Source organism: Triticum urartu, chromosome 7A, assembly GCF_056163025.1.
Source record: "Triticum urartu cultivar PI428250 chromosome 7A, HENAU_Tu73, whole genome shotgun sequence".
In the NCBI taxonomy this organism is placed as follows: Eukaryota; Viridiplantae; Streptophyta; class Magnoliopsida; order Poales; family Poaceae; genus Triticum; species Triticum urartu.
Genome location: NC_141879.1, coordinates 514821075 through 514836737, shown reverse-complemented (window position 1 = coordinate 514836737; position 15663 = coordinate 514821075). Strand labels below are relative to the sequence as shown.

The 15663-nt window shown below is 54.8% G+C and overlaps 1 protein-coding gene across 1 annotated transcript; it reads left to right on the top strand.

Moving 5' to 3' along the window:
* Positions 1-1373: 1373 nt before the first annotated feature.
* LOC147960208 (uncharacterized) lies at positions 1374-1703 on the top strand. The gene has a single exon (XM_087533212.1). It carries the CDS (start codon positions 1374-1376, stop codon positions 1701-1703), a length of 330 nt encoding a protein of 109 aa, XP_087389338.1.
* Positions 1704-15663: the final 13960 nt, after the last annotated feature.

The window sequence follows — 15663 nt, the reverse complement described above, 5'->3', positions numbered from 1 at the left end:
GACTGGCTCACCGACTACACCACGGCCATTGGCATCACTGGTGCCAATCGTCGTCTCGTCGTGCCCTACGCACCGCTCATGCTCCAAGGGTCGGCCCGCACGTGGTTGAACAGCCTGTCGATGGGCAGCATCAACACGTGGGTGGATTTCGAGGAAGCCTTCATCGGCAACTTCACGGGGACCTACAAGTGACCCGGCCGCCCTAGCCAGCTCGCCATGTGCGTGCAGGGGCCTGCGGAGACCGGTCGTGAGTACCTCGCATGCTGGACCGAGCTCCGGAACAGCTGCGAGGGCATCCATGAAGTCCAGGCGATCCAGTACTTCATCAACGGGTGACGAGACGGCACCCTCCTCAAGCACAAACTCTTACGCTCCGAGTCGGCCACCATGGCCGCGCTCATGGTGACGGCGGACAAGTACGCCAACGCCGACTTCGCCATGAAGATCCTGGTGGCATTGGATGAAGCTGGCAAGGTCAAGCCAGTGCCCCCTCCGAAGTCGGCCGACGAAAGTAGCTTGCAGCAGCATCACCAGAACAACAAGCGCAAGGCCGACCAGCCGGCGCCGCGTCGTGACAACTGGCTCGTCGCGGCCGCCGAGCCCGCGGCGGACCCGGCGGTGAAGCGCCAGCAAACCAGCAAGATGGCATGGCAACCCGCCATGAGCTTCGAGCAGATGCTCGACGCTCCCTACAAGCACCACAGCGGTGCGAAACCCTCCACGCACATGCTCCAGCAGTGCGCCATCACCAAGCGCATCATGAGGGGCGACATCCCGCCCCCTCCGGCTCCGGCTCCAAGCGCGGGGCAGCCGCCTCTGCCTCCACCACCGCCTCCAGCTGGCGGCGCGATGCGCAACGACGCCTACCCGGACCAGAACGCGGCCTACGTCGTCTTCACCAGCCTCAGCGACGAAAAGCGCAGCGAGCGCCTCCTTTGGCATGAGGTGAACACCGTCGTCCCAGCCAGTCCGGAGTTCATGCATTGGTCGGACCGCTCGATCACCTGGATCCAGGAGGATCACCCGGCAGTCATGCCGAGCCCGGGTGGTTACGCCCTCGTCCTCAACCCCAACATCGTCGCACGGCGCACATGCAAGTTCTCCCGAGTCCTCATCGACGGTGGCAGCAGCATCAACATCCTCTACCGTGACACGATGACCAAGCTCGGCCTCAAGGCCGAGGACCTGGAGCCGACCCAGACGATCTTCCACGGCATCGTGCCCGGCCTCTCCTGCGCCCCATTGTCCGGGTCTGGCTAGATGTCCTGTTCGGCGACAGCAGCCACTTCTGGCGCGAACCGATCTGGTTCGAACTGGTGGACCTGTCCAGCGCATATCACGCATTACTGGGCCGGCCCGCGCTCGCAAAGTTCATGGCGGTTCCCCACTACGCATACCTGAAGATGAAGATGTCGGGTCCCAAGGGTCTCATCACCATCACCGGCGATTACCACAAGTCCCTGGAGTGCGCCCGAGACGGCGCCAAGTTGGCCGAGTCGCTGGTCATTGTCGAGGAGCGGCGCCAGCTCGATCGGATCGTCGCCCTGGCAGGGGAGGCCTCCGTCACCTCGATCCCGACCTCGGACCCGGCCGACGAGGCCTCCTTCAATCCCTCCAAGGAGATCAAGAAAGTGAAGCTCAACCCAGAAGACCCCAGCGGCAGCAAGTACGTCGTCGTAGGCGCTCGCCTCAACGGCAAATAGGAAGGCGAGCTCGTCGACTTCCTCCGTGAGAATCGGGATATGTTCGCATGGACCCCCAAGGACATGTCGGGTATCCCGAGGAAGTACGCCAAGCACAAACTTCACGCCCGCAAGGATGCCAAGCCCGTCCATCAACCCCTACGATGATTTTCTGAAGAAAAGAGAAGGACCATTGGTGAAGAGGTCGCCAAGCTTTTGGCGGCTGGCTTCATAATGGAAGTGTTTCACCCCGAGTGGTTGGCCAATCCAGTCCTCGTCCTGAAGAAGAACAAGACCTGGCGCATGCGTATCGACTACACCAGCCTCAACAAGGGCTGTCCCAAGGATCCGTTCGCCCTCCCGTGGATCGACCAAGTCATCGACTCGACCGCCGGGTGTGAGCTCCTGTCCTTCCTGGACGCTTACTCCAGCTACCACCAGATCAAGCTGGACCCGGCCGACACCCTGAAGACGTCCTTCATCACGCCCTTTGGGGCGTATTGCTACATCACCATGTCATTCGGCTTGAAGAACGTCGGCGCCACCTTCCAGCGCTGCATGCAGAAATGCCTGCTGTCGCAACTTGGCCGCAACATCCACGTGTACGTGGACGACATCGTGGTGAAGACCAAGCAGCACCTCACGCTCCTCGACGATTTGAAGGAAACATTCACCAACCTCCGTGAATACAAGGTCAAGCTTAACCCGGAAAAATGCATCTTCGGCGTCCCGATCGGAAAGCTACTCGGCTTCCTCGTCTCAGAACGCGGCATTGAGGCGAACCCGGAGAAGATCAAGGCCATCGAGCGCATGCGCAAGCCGGCTTGGCTGCGTGACATCCAGAAGTTCACCGGATGCTTGGCCTTGGTCAGCCGATTTCTAAGCCGGCTGGGCGAGAAGGCGCTACCCCTGTACCAGCTGATGAAGAAGACGAGCCCGTTCGAATGGAACGGCAAGGTAGACGAGGCCTTCCAAGACCTCAAGCGCATGCTCTCCACCGCACCAGTCATGGCCGCGTCGATCGACAAGGAGCCGCTACTGCTCTACATAGCCGCGACCTCACGGGCGGTCAGCACGGTGTTGGTGGTCGAGCAACCAGAGAAGGGCAGGATCCAAGCCGTCCAGCGCCCAGTCTACTACCTGAGCGAGGTGCTCTCCACCTCCAATCAGAACTACCCGCACTACCAGAAGATGTGCTACGGCGTGTACCTCACCGCCAAGAAGCTGAAGCAGTATTTCCAAGAGCACGTTGTCACTGTGGTCAGCACGACGCCTATCGAAGAAATCATCGGGTGCCGGGATGCCTCTGGCTGGGTTGCCAAGTGGGCGATCCAGCTAGCCGGCCACACCATCCTCTACGAGCTCTGCACCTCGATCAAGTCTCAAGCCCTGGCCGACTTCCTCGTCGGCTGGACCGAGACCCAGTACTTGTCGTCGCCTCCCGACTCGACGCATTGGCGCATGCACTTCGACGGGTCCAAGATGCGACTCGGCTTGGGGGCGGCATCGTACTATCGTCCCCGATGGGCGACCGGCTCCGCTACTTGCTCTAGATCCACTTCGGTGCCTCCAACAACATCGTCGAGTATGAAGCCCTTGTTCACGGCCTCCGGCTTGCCAAGGAACTCGGCATCCGGCGCATCCTGTGCTACGGCGACGCGGACCTAGTGGTGCAACAATGCTCCAGCGAATGGGACGCCTACGACTCCTAAATGGCAAGCTACCGCTTCCTCGTCCAGAAGCTGTCCGGATCCTTCGAGGGCTGCGAGTTTCTCCATGTCCCGCGCGCGGAGAACGAAGCAGCCGACACGCTCGCCAAGATCGCCTCGTCACGGCAAGCCATCCCGTCCGGCGTCTCCCTCGAGCACCTGCGCAAGCCGTCCGTCAAGCCATCGCCGGACTCCGTGTCCATCCACGTCCCAGATGACCCGGCCGCACCTCAACCCGGCCCAGGGGCTGCTCCGCTCGACCCGGCCACCATCGTCCCAGACCCGACCGTCGCCACACCCGACCCGGGGGCTGCTCAACCCGGCTCGGGGGCTGCCGACTCGGAACCCACCCTGGTGGTCGTCTTCACCATGGTTACGGCTCCATCTTGGGCCCTGCCAATATCATAATTCTTGGAGAACGGGGTTGTCCCCATGGACGAGACCGAAGCTCGGCAAGTGCAACGCCGGGCGTCCGCCTACAGCATCATCAACAACGAGCTCGTCAAGCGCAGCTCCACTGGCGTGTTCCAGCGCTGCGTCGAGCAGGAACGGGGCATCGACATCCTTCGCGACATACATCAGGGCGAGTGCGGGCACCACGCCGCATCACGATCCCTGGTGGCCAAGGCATGCCGCCATGGTTTCTACTGGCCCACGGCCCTCGAAGATGCCGAGTCGCTCTTCCTCAAGTGTGAGGGGTGCCAGCGCTTCAGCAAACGCATCCACCAGCCGGCGTCAGCACTGCACACCATACCGATCGCCTGGCCCTTCGCGGTCTGGGGACTCAACATGGTGGGACCCTTCAAAACTGCTCGAAGCGGCATGACGGACTTGCTAGTGGCAGTGGACAAATTCACCAAGTGGATCGAGGCAAGACCAATCAAGAAACTGGATGGGCCAACAACCGTCCGGTTCATCAAGGACATAGTGGTGCGCTACGGCATGCCGAACAGCATCATCACCAACAACGGCACCAACTTCGCCAAGGGCGCGCTCGAACAATATTGCTCCGTCTCCGGCATCCGCCTCGCTTGGCCTCCATTGCGCATCCGCAGTCCAACGGGCAAGTCGAGCGGGCCAATGGACTCATCCTATCCGGCGTCAAGCCGCGACTCATCGAGCCACTCATCCTCTCACCCGGCAGCTGGCTTGACTAGTTGCCAGCCGTTCTCTGGAGTCTACGCACCACGCCGAATCGGTCGACCGGGTTCACCCCGTTCTTCCTCGTCTACGGTGCCGAAGCCGTCATCCCGACCTACGTCGAGTTCGACTCGCCGCGGTCGTGATGTACACCGAGGCCGAAGCCAGAGAAGCTCGCGAAGACGGCGTCAACCTGCTCGAAGAAGCACGCCTCCTGGCACTCAGTCGCTCGGCCATATATCAGCAAGGCCTGAGGCACTACCACAGCAAGAAGATCAAGCCCCTCGCGTTCCGCGAGGGTGACCTCGTCCTCCGACTCGTCCAAGAGCAGGCAGGCCAGCACAAGCTGTCTCCTCCATGGGAGGGCCCATTCATTGTGAGCAGGGCCTTGCGCGACCGCAACGCCTACTACCACATCGACGCATGCAAGTCAAGGAAGCGCAAGAAGGACACCGCCGGTGAAGAAACGACCCGGCCATGGAACGCGGAGCTCCTCCGCCTGTTTTATAGTTAGCCGCACGAGGCTATGTATCGTCGCCTTTTGTAAACACATGAAACTGCGGGGTTCCCGAACAAGACTCGGGGGCTGCCTTTTGTCGACCAATTTATTGCGTCCTATTTTCTTGCATCACTAAACCATTGAACCCGACCATCGGTCCGACTCGCTCGACCCGGGGGCTCGGGGGCTGGCCGGCTCGGTCGTCACCCCGCCGCCTTACTTGGTGATTCCTGATAAAGTTAGGACGCCGCGGTCCCCCACTTCGCCCTAAAGCCACAGATCCAGCTTTGGCTGTCGGCTGGCAAGCACAACGGGCCAAAGCTCCTTTACGCTTCATACACTAAGTCAAAGGCTGACGGGTCGATCAACCCGGCTAACCATTCATCAAATGAATAGCCGCACAACCGGCTGCTCGCCAACCGGCTTCGCCGGATTGCCGCCAGCCGGTCCAGTGGGTGTTTCGCTCGCGCTTAACGTTCCGAGGAACCCAAGTCCTGCGTGCTCCTCTCAAAGAACTGAACTCCTTGTCACGGACCGGAGCCTCGGCCGTCTGACTCGCGGGGGGGAGGTTTGAGAAAGGAGAAACGCATGAAATCGGTCCAAAAAACGGAAGGCAAAAGAGCAAAGCACTCACGACATTTACACAAATATTTAAGGAAAGGCCCACGGCCATAGTTCATTACACCCTAAAAACCCCCAGTGGCTGGGTGGACCTGCTATTTAACAAATTTTACAAAGTGTCTCAGGCGCCTCGCGACGTCGACGGCTCTCCCCTGGCGGCCTTCGGGTCCAGCGAGGCATCGTGTCCTCCTCAGCACCCGTGTCGTGGTGGACGCCTGTCTCCTTCGAGCTCCCCTCCGGATCGTGGAGGAGCAAGCCGTAGTCTTCGCCATCCACGGCCCTGCCGTCTTCCGTCCGCTCTGGATGGAACTCATCGTGGAAGGCGAACTCGGTGATGTAGCTAGCCCGGGAGGTGATCCGGTTGGCTTGCTCTTGCAAGTGCTGCTCCGAACCGGCCCGCTGGCCCATCAACGCGTCCAACTGCAGGTCCGGATGCCAGGACAGCGCGAACCAGAGCGCCATCTCAGCACCGGCACGAGTGGCGGAGACGCGCCACTCGCCAAGCCGATCCGGCCCCATCTCCAACCAACGCACCAGGCGCGAGAAGCTGCTCGGTTCGACGGAGCCTGGCCATAGGGCCGCCGTCCTCGCGGTGCCGGCCTGGGACAGTCGCCCCAGCTGCGCTTCCAGGGCCTGTAGGCGGCCCTCAGCGGCGGCGATGATCTCCGGGAAGGTCCGGGCCACCTGCGGATCCATCCCGGACCCAATGACGCCAGTCGGGTCGCGCTGATGGCGGACGGCTTCCTCCGCCAGCCGTTGCGTCTCCGGGAAGGCCCCTGCCGCAAAGAAAGAAGAAAGTTAGAAGAAGAAAAGCAAGGAAGAAAGGTCGGATCCCGACCCGGCGAATGAAAAGAAAAAGCACTTAGTGGAGAAGGACTCTTCCAGGTGCTGCGCTTCAAGCAACGTACCACGCCGCTCCCGTTCGATGGCGCGATTGCGCTCCTTGAGCGCCTTCTCCAGATCGTCCGTCTTGGCAAGGGCCGCCTTCAGCTCAGCGTCCTTGTCTTCGGCCGCCTTCGCGGCCGCCTCACAGCGACGAGCCTCATCCTGACGGACCCCCTCAGCCGTGGTGACCTGCTCCCGCAAGCGATCCACCTCGGCCTGGAGCCGGCCCTTGTCGTCGGCCAGCTGGCCGCGCTGCTGGTCCGCCTCCACCAGGGCCTGCTGCGCCTCTACCACCTTGGCGGCTTCTGCCTTAAGGTGCTCCACCTCGGCCTCAAGGCGGCTGTTGTGACCCACCAGCTGCTCATGCACCTGGGTGGCCTCGTCAAGGGACCACCGAGCCGCGACCGCCTCCGCCCTCGCCTATGCCGCCTCGACGCCAAGACGGCTGGTGTCGGCGACGAGCCGGTCGTAGTGATGACCGGCCCGGAGGAGACGAGTCTGCCAGGACAGCACCTCAGCTGCAAAAAAGAAGGACTCGGCAGAAGAAAAAAGCAATACTTAAGATTTGGCCCAACTACTACGTAGTTGGCCCGAATCTCGGGGGCTACACACAGTGGGTGCGCTAGCGCGCCCCCACTAGAAAAGAGCACAAGAATACCTGCGGCAACGCGGAGCCCCTCCTCCTCGGCGGCAAGCTGCTCCTTGAGCTCCCGGTGCTGGCCCAGGAGACGATTGAAGGCGGCGACCCGGAAAGCGTCGAGATGCTGAAAAAAGCAGAAGTCAGAACAAGGCCAACACTCCAAAGATTCGACCCAACTACTAAGTAGTTGGCCCGAACCTCGGGGGCTACACCCAGTGGGTGCACTGGCGTGCCCCCACAAAGAGGAAATTGCAAGAGAACTTACCAAAACGGCGTGCTCCAGGTCGCGCGTCCGCTCCACCTCGGCCTCGAGCCGCTCCGTCCGGCCTCGGAGGCGGCGGCTGACGGCGTCCATCGCCGCCTCCTCCTGGGTCTGGGGCCCGAAGACAACGGCGCCCCTGCTCCGTGCCGGCTGCGGCACGGCAGCTCGGCGCCCTCCCTGCTGGGGCACCAAGGCGTACTCCCCGCTGGCCGCTCGCGACGCGGCCAGCACCTCCTCCGATGCCCCTCCCGGCGCCGACGACGACCAAGACGCTGGGACGCCCTGCGTCGCCATCTCCGGCCCAGTTGTCGGGGCGGCCTCCGGCACCGCCGCCCACGGTGCCTCCTCCAAAACCGGCGGCGCCTCTGACACCGCCGCCCGCAGCGTCTCTTCCAAGACGACGCCGCCTCCACCACCATCAGCCCCCGCTTGCCCGACCACGTCGGCCCACGGTGGGGAGTCATCCGCCACCTCCACGACCGCCCGGTCGGGGATCACCACCGCAGCCCGGCCTCCATGGTCGCGCTCCCTTGCCAGCGACGGCTCGAAGACCATCACCGCCACCATCGTGCCCTCCGACATATCACGCCAGGACGGCTCCGTGGTGCCTCGCGCCCATGCCGCCGCCGCGTCGGTCCAAGCTTGGACCGACGCCGCCTTCAGCTCCGCCTCAGCCCGGTTCCTGTCCCGCCAGGCCACGGCCTCGACGTTGTTCGGGTCCAGGTCGAGGTCCGAGTCGGCCTGTTCCTCCACCTCGGCCTGGTCGGCGAGGTCGGACCAGCTCCTGCGGAACTCGGCAACTTCGACGGCCACGGCTTCCGCCACCACCCTCGCCAGCACGATTGGCGACCTAAAGAAGAAGACGAAATGAGCAGAAAAGAAACAAGACTAGCTCAAGAAAAGAAAAGGCTGAGCGCGAACAAGAAATGAAGCTTACCCCGCCAAGAACGGGACCGGGGTTGGGCCCCCGTGCCCGCCACCGCGCTTCTTCTTGGCCGGCCTCCTGGCCCCGGCCGGGTCTGCCATGCGCTTCGGGGCCTCGGGTCACAGCGCGACGTTGTCTTTCCCATGCGGGCGGCTTGGCACCGCCCCATGCGAGGACCCGGCTCCGCCCGCGTCGCCGCCTCCCCCGCCCAACACCGCTACACCAACAACTGGCGTCAGCATTGACCATTCCATTCCGCGTCAGCAATTCAAGACACGAAGAAGAAAAACATGAGACTTACCCGCGCGACGCCCAGTGCCGTTGTCGGACTCGGCCTCCTCCTCCCCACCATGAGCCGCGGGCTCCTCTGGCGTTACCTGCGACGAGGCTCGGGCGTAAGGATGCCGAATCGCGTTCAGAAGTACCACCTGCATCGCATCAGGACGGACGAGATGGTGCACGGCAGCAAAGTAAGAAGACCAGACACTCACCTGCGGCGCCAGGTTCAACCGGCTGTACGGCGCCTTGCCGAACTCCCAGTCCTCCCCAATGTTGGCCTTGGAGATGTCGTTCCCGCCGTGCGCGACCTGCGCCGCGGACAGTCGCGTCAACCCCATGCGGTCGGGGTCTTGAAGGGCGACCATCTCGCCGATTAGGCAGGAGCGCCCTGAAGCGGAAGGACCCGGCACTTGATGAACGCGGCAAGGAGGTCGGTGCCGATGAGCCCCTCCAGCGTCCTCATCACCGTCACCCGCTCGCAGAGATTGATGATCTCCTGCGATGGGCGCCTGGGCGAGTAGCCCCAGTTCATCTTTGCTCGCGGCAGCGCGATGGCGAAGGCCGGAAGGTTGATGCGATCCGCGCCAAGGTTGTGGACATAGAAGAAGGAGTTTTTCCACTTCTTGGCAGAATCCTCTAGCGGGATCTTGGGGAAATCCGCCCCCGACCGCTTCGAGATGACGGCGGCGCCGCATTCGGCGAACTCCCCGACCGACGGGCCCTGTTGCTTCAAGGAGAAGAAGCGCGCCCAGAGGTCGATCGAAGGCTCAACCCCCAGGTACCCCTCGCAGAGGGTGACAAAGCCGGAGAGCTGGACGATGGCGCCGGCGCCAAGATGGTGCGGTTGGAGCCCGAAGAACTCCAAGAACACGTGGAAGAAGGTGCTCGCCGGCAGCCCGAACCCGCGCTCGAAATGTGTGAGGAAGACCACGCGCTCCTGCCCCTCGGGCCGAGGCCTCTACTCGCCCCGTGGCAGGCGGACACTGACGTCCGTCTCCCGCGGCAGGCGACGCGCCGCCCAGAGTTTGGCGATGTCCTCGGAGGTGATGCTCGAGCCCATCCAGGAGCCCGATGGCAGAGACATGTTCAAAGGAAGAAGGAAGATGGACGGTGAAGAGATTCTGCTCGGAGTAGCGGGCGCCGCGGTGCATCGGTTGCGAAGAGTGGAGTGAGAGCAAAGGGACAGGAGGGCGTGAACGAGAATAATGTCCTCCGCCCCTGCCCCCCAATTTATAACCCTCGGTTTGAACATGGGGAAGTGGGATCGTCTGCACGCGCCCATTCCACTACCGCGCAATAAGTGCGCACGTACACGTGCAGTAACTGCCCGGGGAAGAGCAACCGGCCCCCGGACACCGCAATAAATCCGCGCGCTTGGGACAAGGGTGCGCAATGGTGGGCCCCGGCTCGCCGCCCAGTCCCGTCGCGCGCGTGGCCTGTCAGGCCCCTCCGACTTCCGGGCACCACGTGGCGCCCGCGTGAAGTCCGGGGGATTGCTCCAAGATTCGGCGCACTTCTCGGTCCCCGCCACGGCCGGGATGCCACGATTCGGATTCCGAAGAAACCGGCACACTGTGGGTGTTGCCGGACCCAGCGCTCGCAGAATCCACCTTGCTTAAAGGGGAAACTGCGAAGGCCCACTCATCCGAAGACGGCAGACCTTCACAGCTTCGGGGACTACTGTCGGGGGGATGGACCCCGGGCACGCAACGGAACCCGAATCCTCTTCAAAAATAACGGGGTGGGCACTGCCCCTCAATACCGGCACGCGCTTGGCCGGGTCGCTCGACCCGGCCAAGCCCCGCAAGCCGGCTAGACCAGCCGAACCCGGCACGAGCAAAGCCTCCTCAACAAGCCAGCACCACCCGTGGCGTGCTACGCAACCCAGCCATGGGTCAACTCCAGTCCCATCCAGGCCGTATGATGGGACGAAACTCCAATCAATGATGACTAAGGCAACGGTGCCCCGCCCATGCCTCTGGTCAGCGGGTACGTAGCGATAGTGCCCCTCACCTACCCACTGACCAAGGCCGGCGTGGCTACAGTGCCCCCGCCTTCACCACTGACAACAGCAAGCGGCGGCCTGACGGATAGCACTATAAACGACTCGACTCGGCCACGCCCTGACAATCGACAAGACGGCGCACAGTCCCACTAGGCGTGCGGGGCCCGCACCTAGGGGAACCCATTGAACCACAAGCCCTCAGCGGGACCCAGCCCGGGTTCCCGGACACCGACAATACGGACCCACTGACTTGTATCATTACCATTGTACCCCCGGGGGTTGGACTATAAAACCCCCCAGGAGCCCGCGATCGACAAACAACGCAACAGAAGGAAGAGAACTCATTCCATCACACACACCAAGTTACCAACATCCGAGGAGGGGGAACTGCGTAAGCCTTGGCCAGCTTCCTCCCTCCTCCATACAGCTCCAGGAGCAACATTGTACTATCCATCATACAACAACACTCGGCAGGACTAGGGGTATTATCTCTCTGGAGAGCCCCGAACTTGGGTGTGTCCGGCGTCCCGCGCCCGCTCATGCCAACCTCGCCTCTGGAGTCCACCAGCGCCCTCGAGCCTCCTCCTCTCTTTAGCCATCCCTTGGCATCTGTCGTGCGCCCACCACGACAGGTGTGCATCCAACTCGCTTGCTCACGAAGACCTAGGGTATTTTGAGGAAGCCCTTCATTGGAATATACAAGCCAAGTTCTATAATGAAAAATTCCCACTAGTATATTAAATGACAACATAGGAGACTCTCTATCATGAAGATCATGGTGCTACTTTGAAGCACAAGTGTGGTAAAAGGATAGTAGCATTGCCCCTTCTCTCTTTTTCTCTCATTTTTTGGGCCTTTTCTCTTTTTTATGGCCTCTTTTTTATTTTATTTTATTTGGGCCTTTTCTCTTTTTTATGGCCTCTTTTTTTAGTCCGGAGTCTCGTCCCAACTTGTGGGGGAATCATAGTCTCCATCATCCTTTTCTCACTGGGACAATGCTCTAATAATGATGATCATCACACTTTTATTTACTTACAACTCATTAATTATAACTCGATACTTAGAACAAGATATGACTCTATATGAATGCCTCCGGTGGTGTACCGGGATGTGCAATGACTCATGAGTGACATGTATGAAAGAATTATGAGCGGTGGCTTTGCCACAAATACAATGTCAACTACATGATCATGCATAGCAATATGACAATGATGAAGCGTGTCATAATAACGGAACGGTGGAAAGTTGCATGGCAATATAGCTCGGAATGGCTATGGAAATGCCATAATAGGTAGGAATGGTGGCTGTTTTGAGGAAGGTAAATGGTGGGTTTATGGTACCGGCGAAAGTTGCGCGGTACTAGAGAGGCTAGCAATGGTGGAAGGGTGAGAGTGTGTATAATCCATGGACTCAACATTATTCATAAAGAACTCACATACTTATTGCAAAAGTCTATTAGTTATTGAAGCAAAGTATTACGTGCATGCTCCTAGGGGGATAGATTGGTAGGAAAAGACCATCGCTCATCCCCGACCGCCACTCATAAGGAAGACAATCAATAAATAAATCATGCTCCGACTTCATCACATAACGGTTCACCATACGTGCATGCTACGGGAATCACAAACTTCAACACAAGTATTTCTCAAATTCACAACTACTCAACTAGCATGACTCTAATATCACCATCTCCATATCTCAAAACAATCATCAAGTATCAAACTTCTCATAGTATTCAATGCACTTTATATGAAAGTTTTTATTATAGCCCTTTTGGATGCCCATCATATTAGGACTAGTTTCATAACCAAAGCAAACTACCATGCTGTCCTAAAGACTCTCAAAATGATATAAGTGAAGCATGAGAGTTCATTAATTTCTACAAAATAAAACCACCACCGTGCTCTAAAAAGATATAAGTGAAGCACTAAAGCAACAACAAACTACTCCGAAAGATATAAGTGAAGATCAATGAGTAGTTGAATAATTATGCAACTATATGAAGACTCTCTAACATTTAAGAATTTCAGATCTTGGTATTTTATTCAAGCAGCAAGAAAAACTAAATAAAATAAAATTACGCTCCAAGCAAAACACATATCATGTGGTGAATAAAAATATAGCTCCAAGTAAAGTTACCGATGAACGAAGACAAAAGAGGGGATGCCATCCGGGGCATCCCCAAGCTTAGGCTCTTGGTTGTCCTTGAATATTACCTTGGGTTGCCTTGGGAATCCCCAAGCTTAGTCTCTTTCCACTCCTTATTCCATAGTCCATCAGAACTCAACCCAAAACTTGAAAACTTCACAACACAAAACTTAACAGAAAACTCGTAAGCTCCATTGGCGAAAGAAAACAAAACATCACTTCAAGGTACTGTAATGAACTCATTATTTATTTATATTTGTGTTAAACCTACTGTAGTCCCACTTATCTATGGTTTATAAACTCTTTTACTAGCCATAGATTCATCAAAATAAGCAAACAACACACGAAAAACAGAATATGTCAAAAACAGAACAGTCTGTAGTAATCTGTAGCTAACACAAACTTCTGGAACCCCAAAAATTCTAAAATAAATTTATGGAAACGTGATGAATTTATCTATTAATCATATGCAAAAATAATTAACTAAATATCACTCTCCAATAAAAAATGGCAGCAATTCTCGTGAGCGCTAAAGTTTCTGTTTTTTTACAGCATGATCGCAAAGACTTTCCCCAAGTCTTCCCAAAGGTTCTACTTGGCACAAACACTAATTGAAACATAAAAAAAAATATAACCATATGCTAGATCAATTATTTATTACTAAACAGGAGCAAAAACCAAGGAATAAAAATAAAATTGGGTTGCCTCCCAACAAGCGCTATCGCTTAACGCCCCTAGCTAGGCATGATGATTTCAATGATGCTCACATAAAAGATAAGAATTGTAGCATAAAGAGAGCTTCCTGAAGAATATGACTAGCACATTTAAGTCTAACCCACTTCCTATGAATAGGGATTTTGTGAGCAAACAACTTGTGGGAACAATAATCAACTTGCATAGGAAGGTAAAACAAGGATAACTTCAAAACTTTAAGCACATAGAGAGGAAACTTGATATTATTGCAATTCCTACAAGCATATGTTCCTCCCTCATAATAATTTTCAGTATCATCATGAATGAATTCAACAATATAACCATCACATAAAGCATTCTTTTCATGATCTACAAGCATAGAAATTTTATTACTCTCCACATAAGCAAAATTCTTCTCATTTGGAATAGTGGGAGTATCATAAGAAACTCGAATACTATAAATTGCTTCCATATTAAAAGAGTAATATTAAGAAAAGGGGTAATAATAATCATGACGAGTTTTATAAATATAATCATCACTACTTTTTATAGCATATGTATCATCACAATAATTAGCATAAGTAGCAACTTTGTTCTCATCATAATCGATTGAAACCTCTTCCAAGATAGTGGAATCATCACTAAATAAAGTCATGACCTCTCCAAATCCACTTTCATAATTATCATAATAAGATTCAACATCCTACAAAATAGTGGGATCATTACTTCCTAAAGTTGACACTCTTCCAAACCCACTTTCATCAATATATTCATCATAAGTAGGAGGCATGTTATCATCATTATAAATTTGCATATCAAAACTTGGGAGACTAAATATATCATCTTCATTAAACGTAGCATACACAAGCTTGGGACAAACATTAATTGCAGCAAATATATTCTCAAAAACATCATCTTCATCAAACATAGCATCCCCAAGCTTGGGCCTTTTCATATCATAAGCATAATCACTCTCATCATTAATAGTATGGATAGCACCAATAGTATAGCAATTATCATATTCTTCCAAGCAAGTGCCAAAAAGATTTTCAAGATCATAAGAAGTATCATTATCTTCCCAATCATAATCATCACAACAAGCAATAGGCATAATGAGATCATCATCAAGTGCATCATCTTCCACAATTATATTTTCATGAGGCACAACAGTAATAGGGGCAGCATTATTTGGGAGAGATATATTTTTACCTCTCTTCCTTTTTCTTTTCGTCTTCTTCACCACATCATGTGTGGGTTCAATCCTCTTTTTGGAGCTCCTTATTAATGAGATTGGATGAATAGAAGGCTCCTCCTCGTTACCTGATTCATCATAAGAAATAATAGGAGGATATTGGGAAGTCTCTTCCCTTTCATTAGTATCCTCTTCATCTTCTATTTGTTTTCTTTTCTTTATATAATTGGCAATATTAGGATTTTCAATGAAATTCACCGCACAATACATATAAATTTCTTCTAGATCAATATCGAGGAATTTCTCGAGGTTATATTCTGGAATAATCTTAGTTTGACGTTTCATTTCTTCATAACCCAAAAGCAAACTAAGTTCATTATAATGTGCAAGGGAAATCAAGTCATCAGAATTTTTGGACACAATTCGATCATGAAACAATTTGCATTTGATATTTAAATGACCATGTTCATTGCAAAGTTCACAAGTATGGCTAAGAAATTTTAAATTTTCAGCACTAACATTTAGCCTTTCTTGCAACCATTTAGTTTCTAAATGCTTATGCCTCTTGCAATATCTATCTTCCCTATTTGGTGTGTACTTGTGAACCCAATGCACTCCACAAAAATTGACATGTTTATAGGATACATTTTCATCATAACTAGTGCAATCATCATTAGTACTATGGATATTCAAGGAGTTAAAACTAACAACATTGCAATCATGCTCATCATTCAAATATTTAGTGCCAAACATTTTAATGCATTCTTCTTCTAACACTTTGGCACAATTTTCCTTCCCATCATACTCACAGAAGATATTAAAAAGATGAAGCATAGAGGCAAACTCAAATCCATTTTTTGTAGTTTTCTTTTATAAACTAAACTAGTGATAAAACAAGAAACAAAAAAGATTCGATTGCAAGATCTAAAGATATACCTTCAAGCGCTAACCTCCCTGGCAACGGCGCCAGAAAAGAGCTTGAT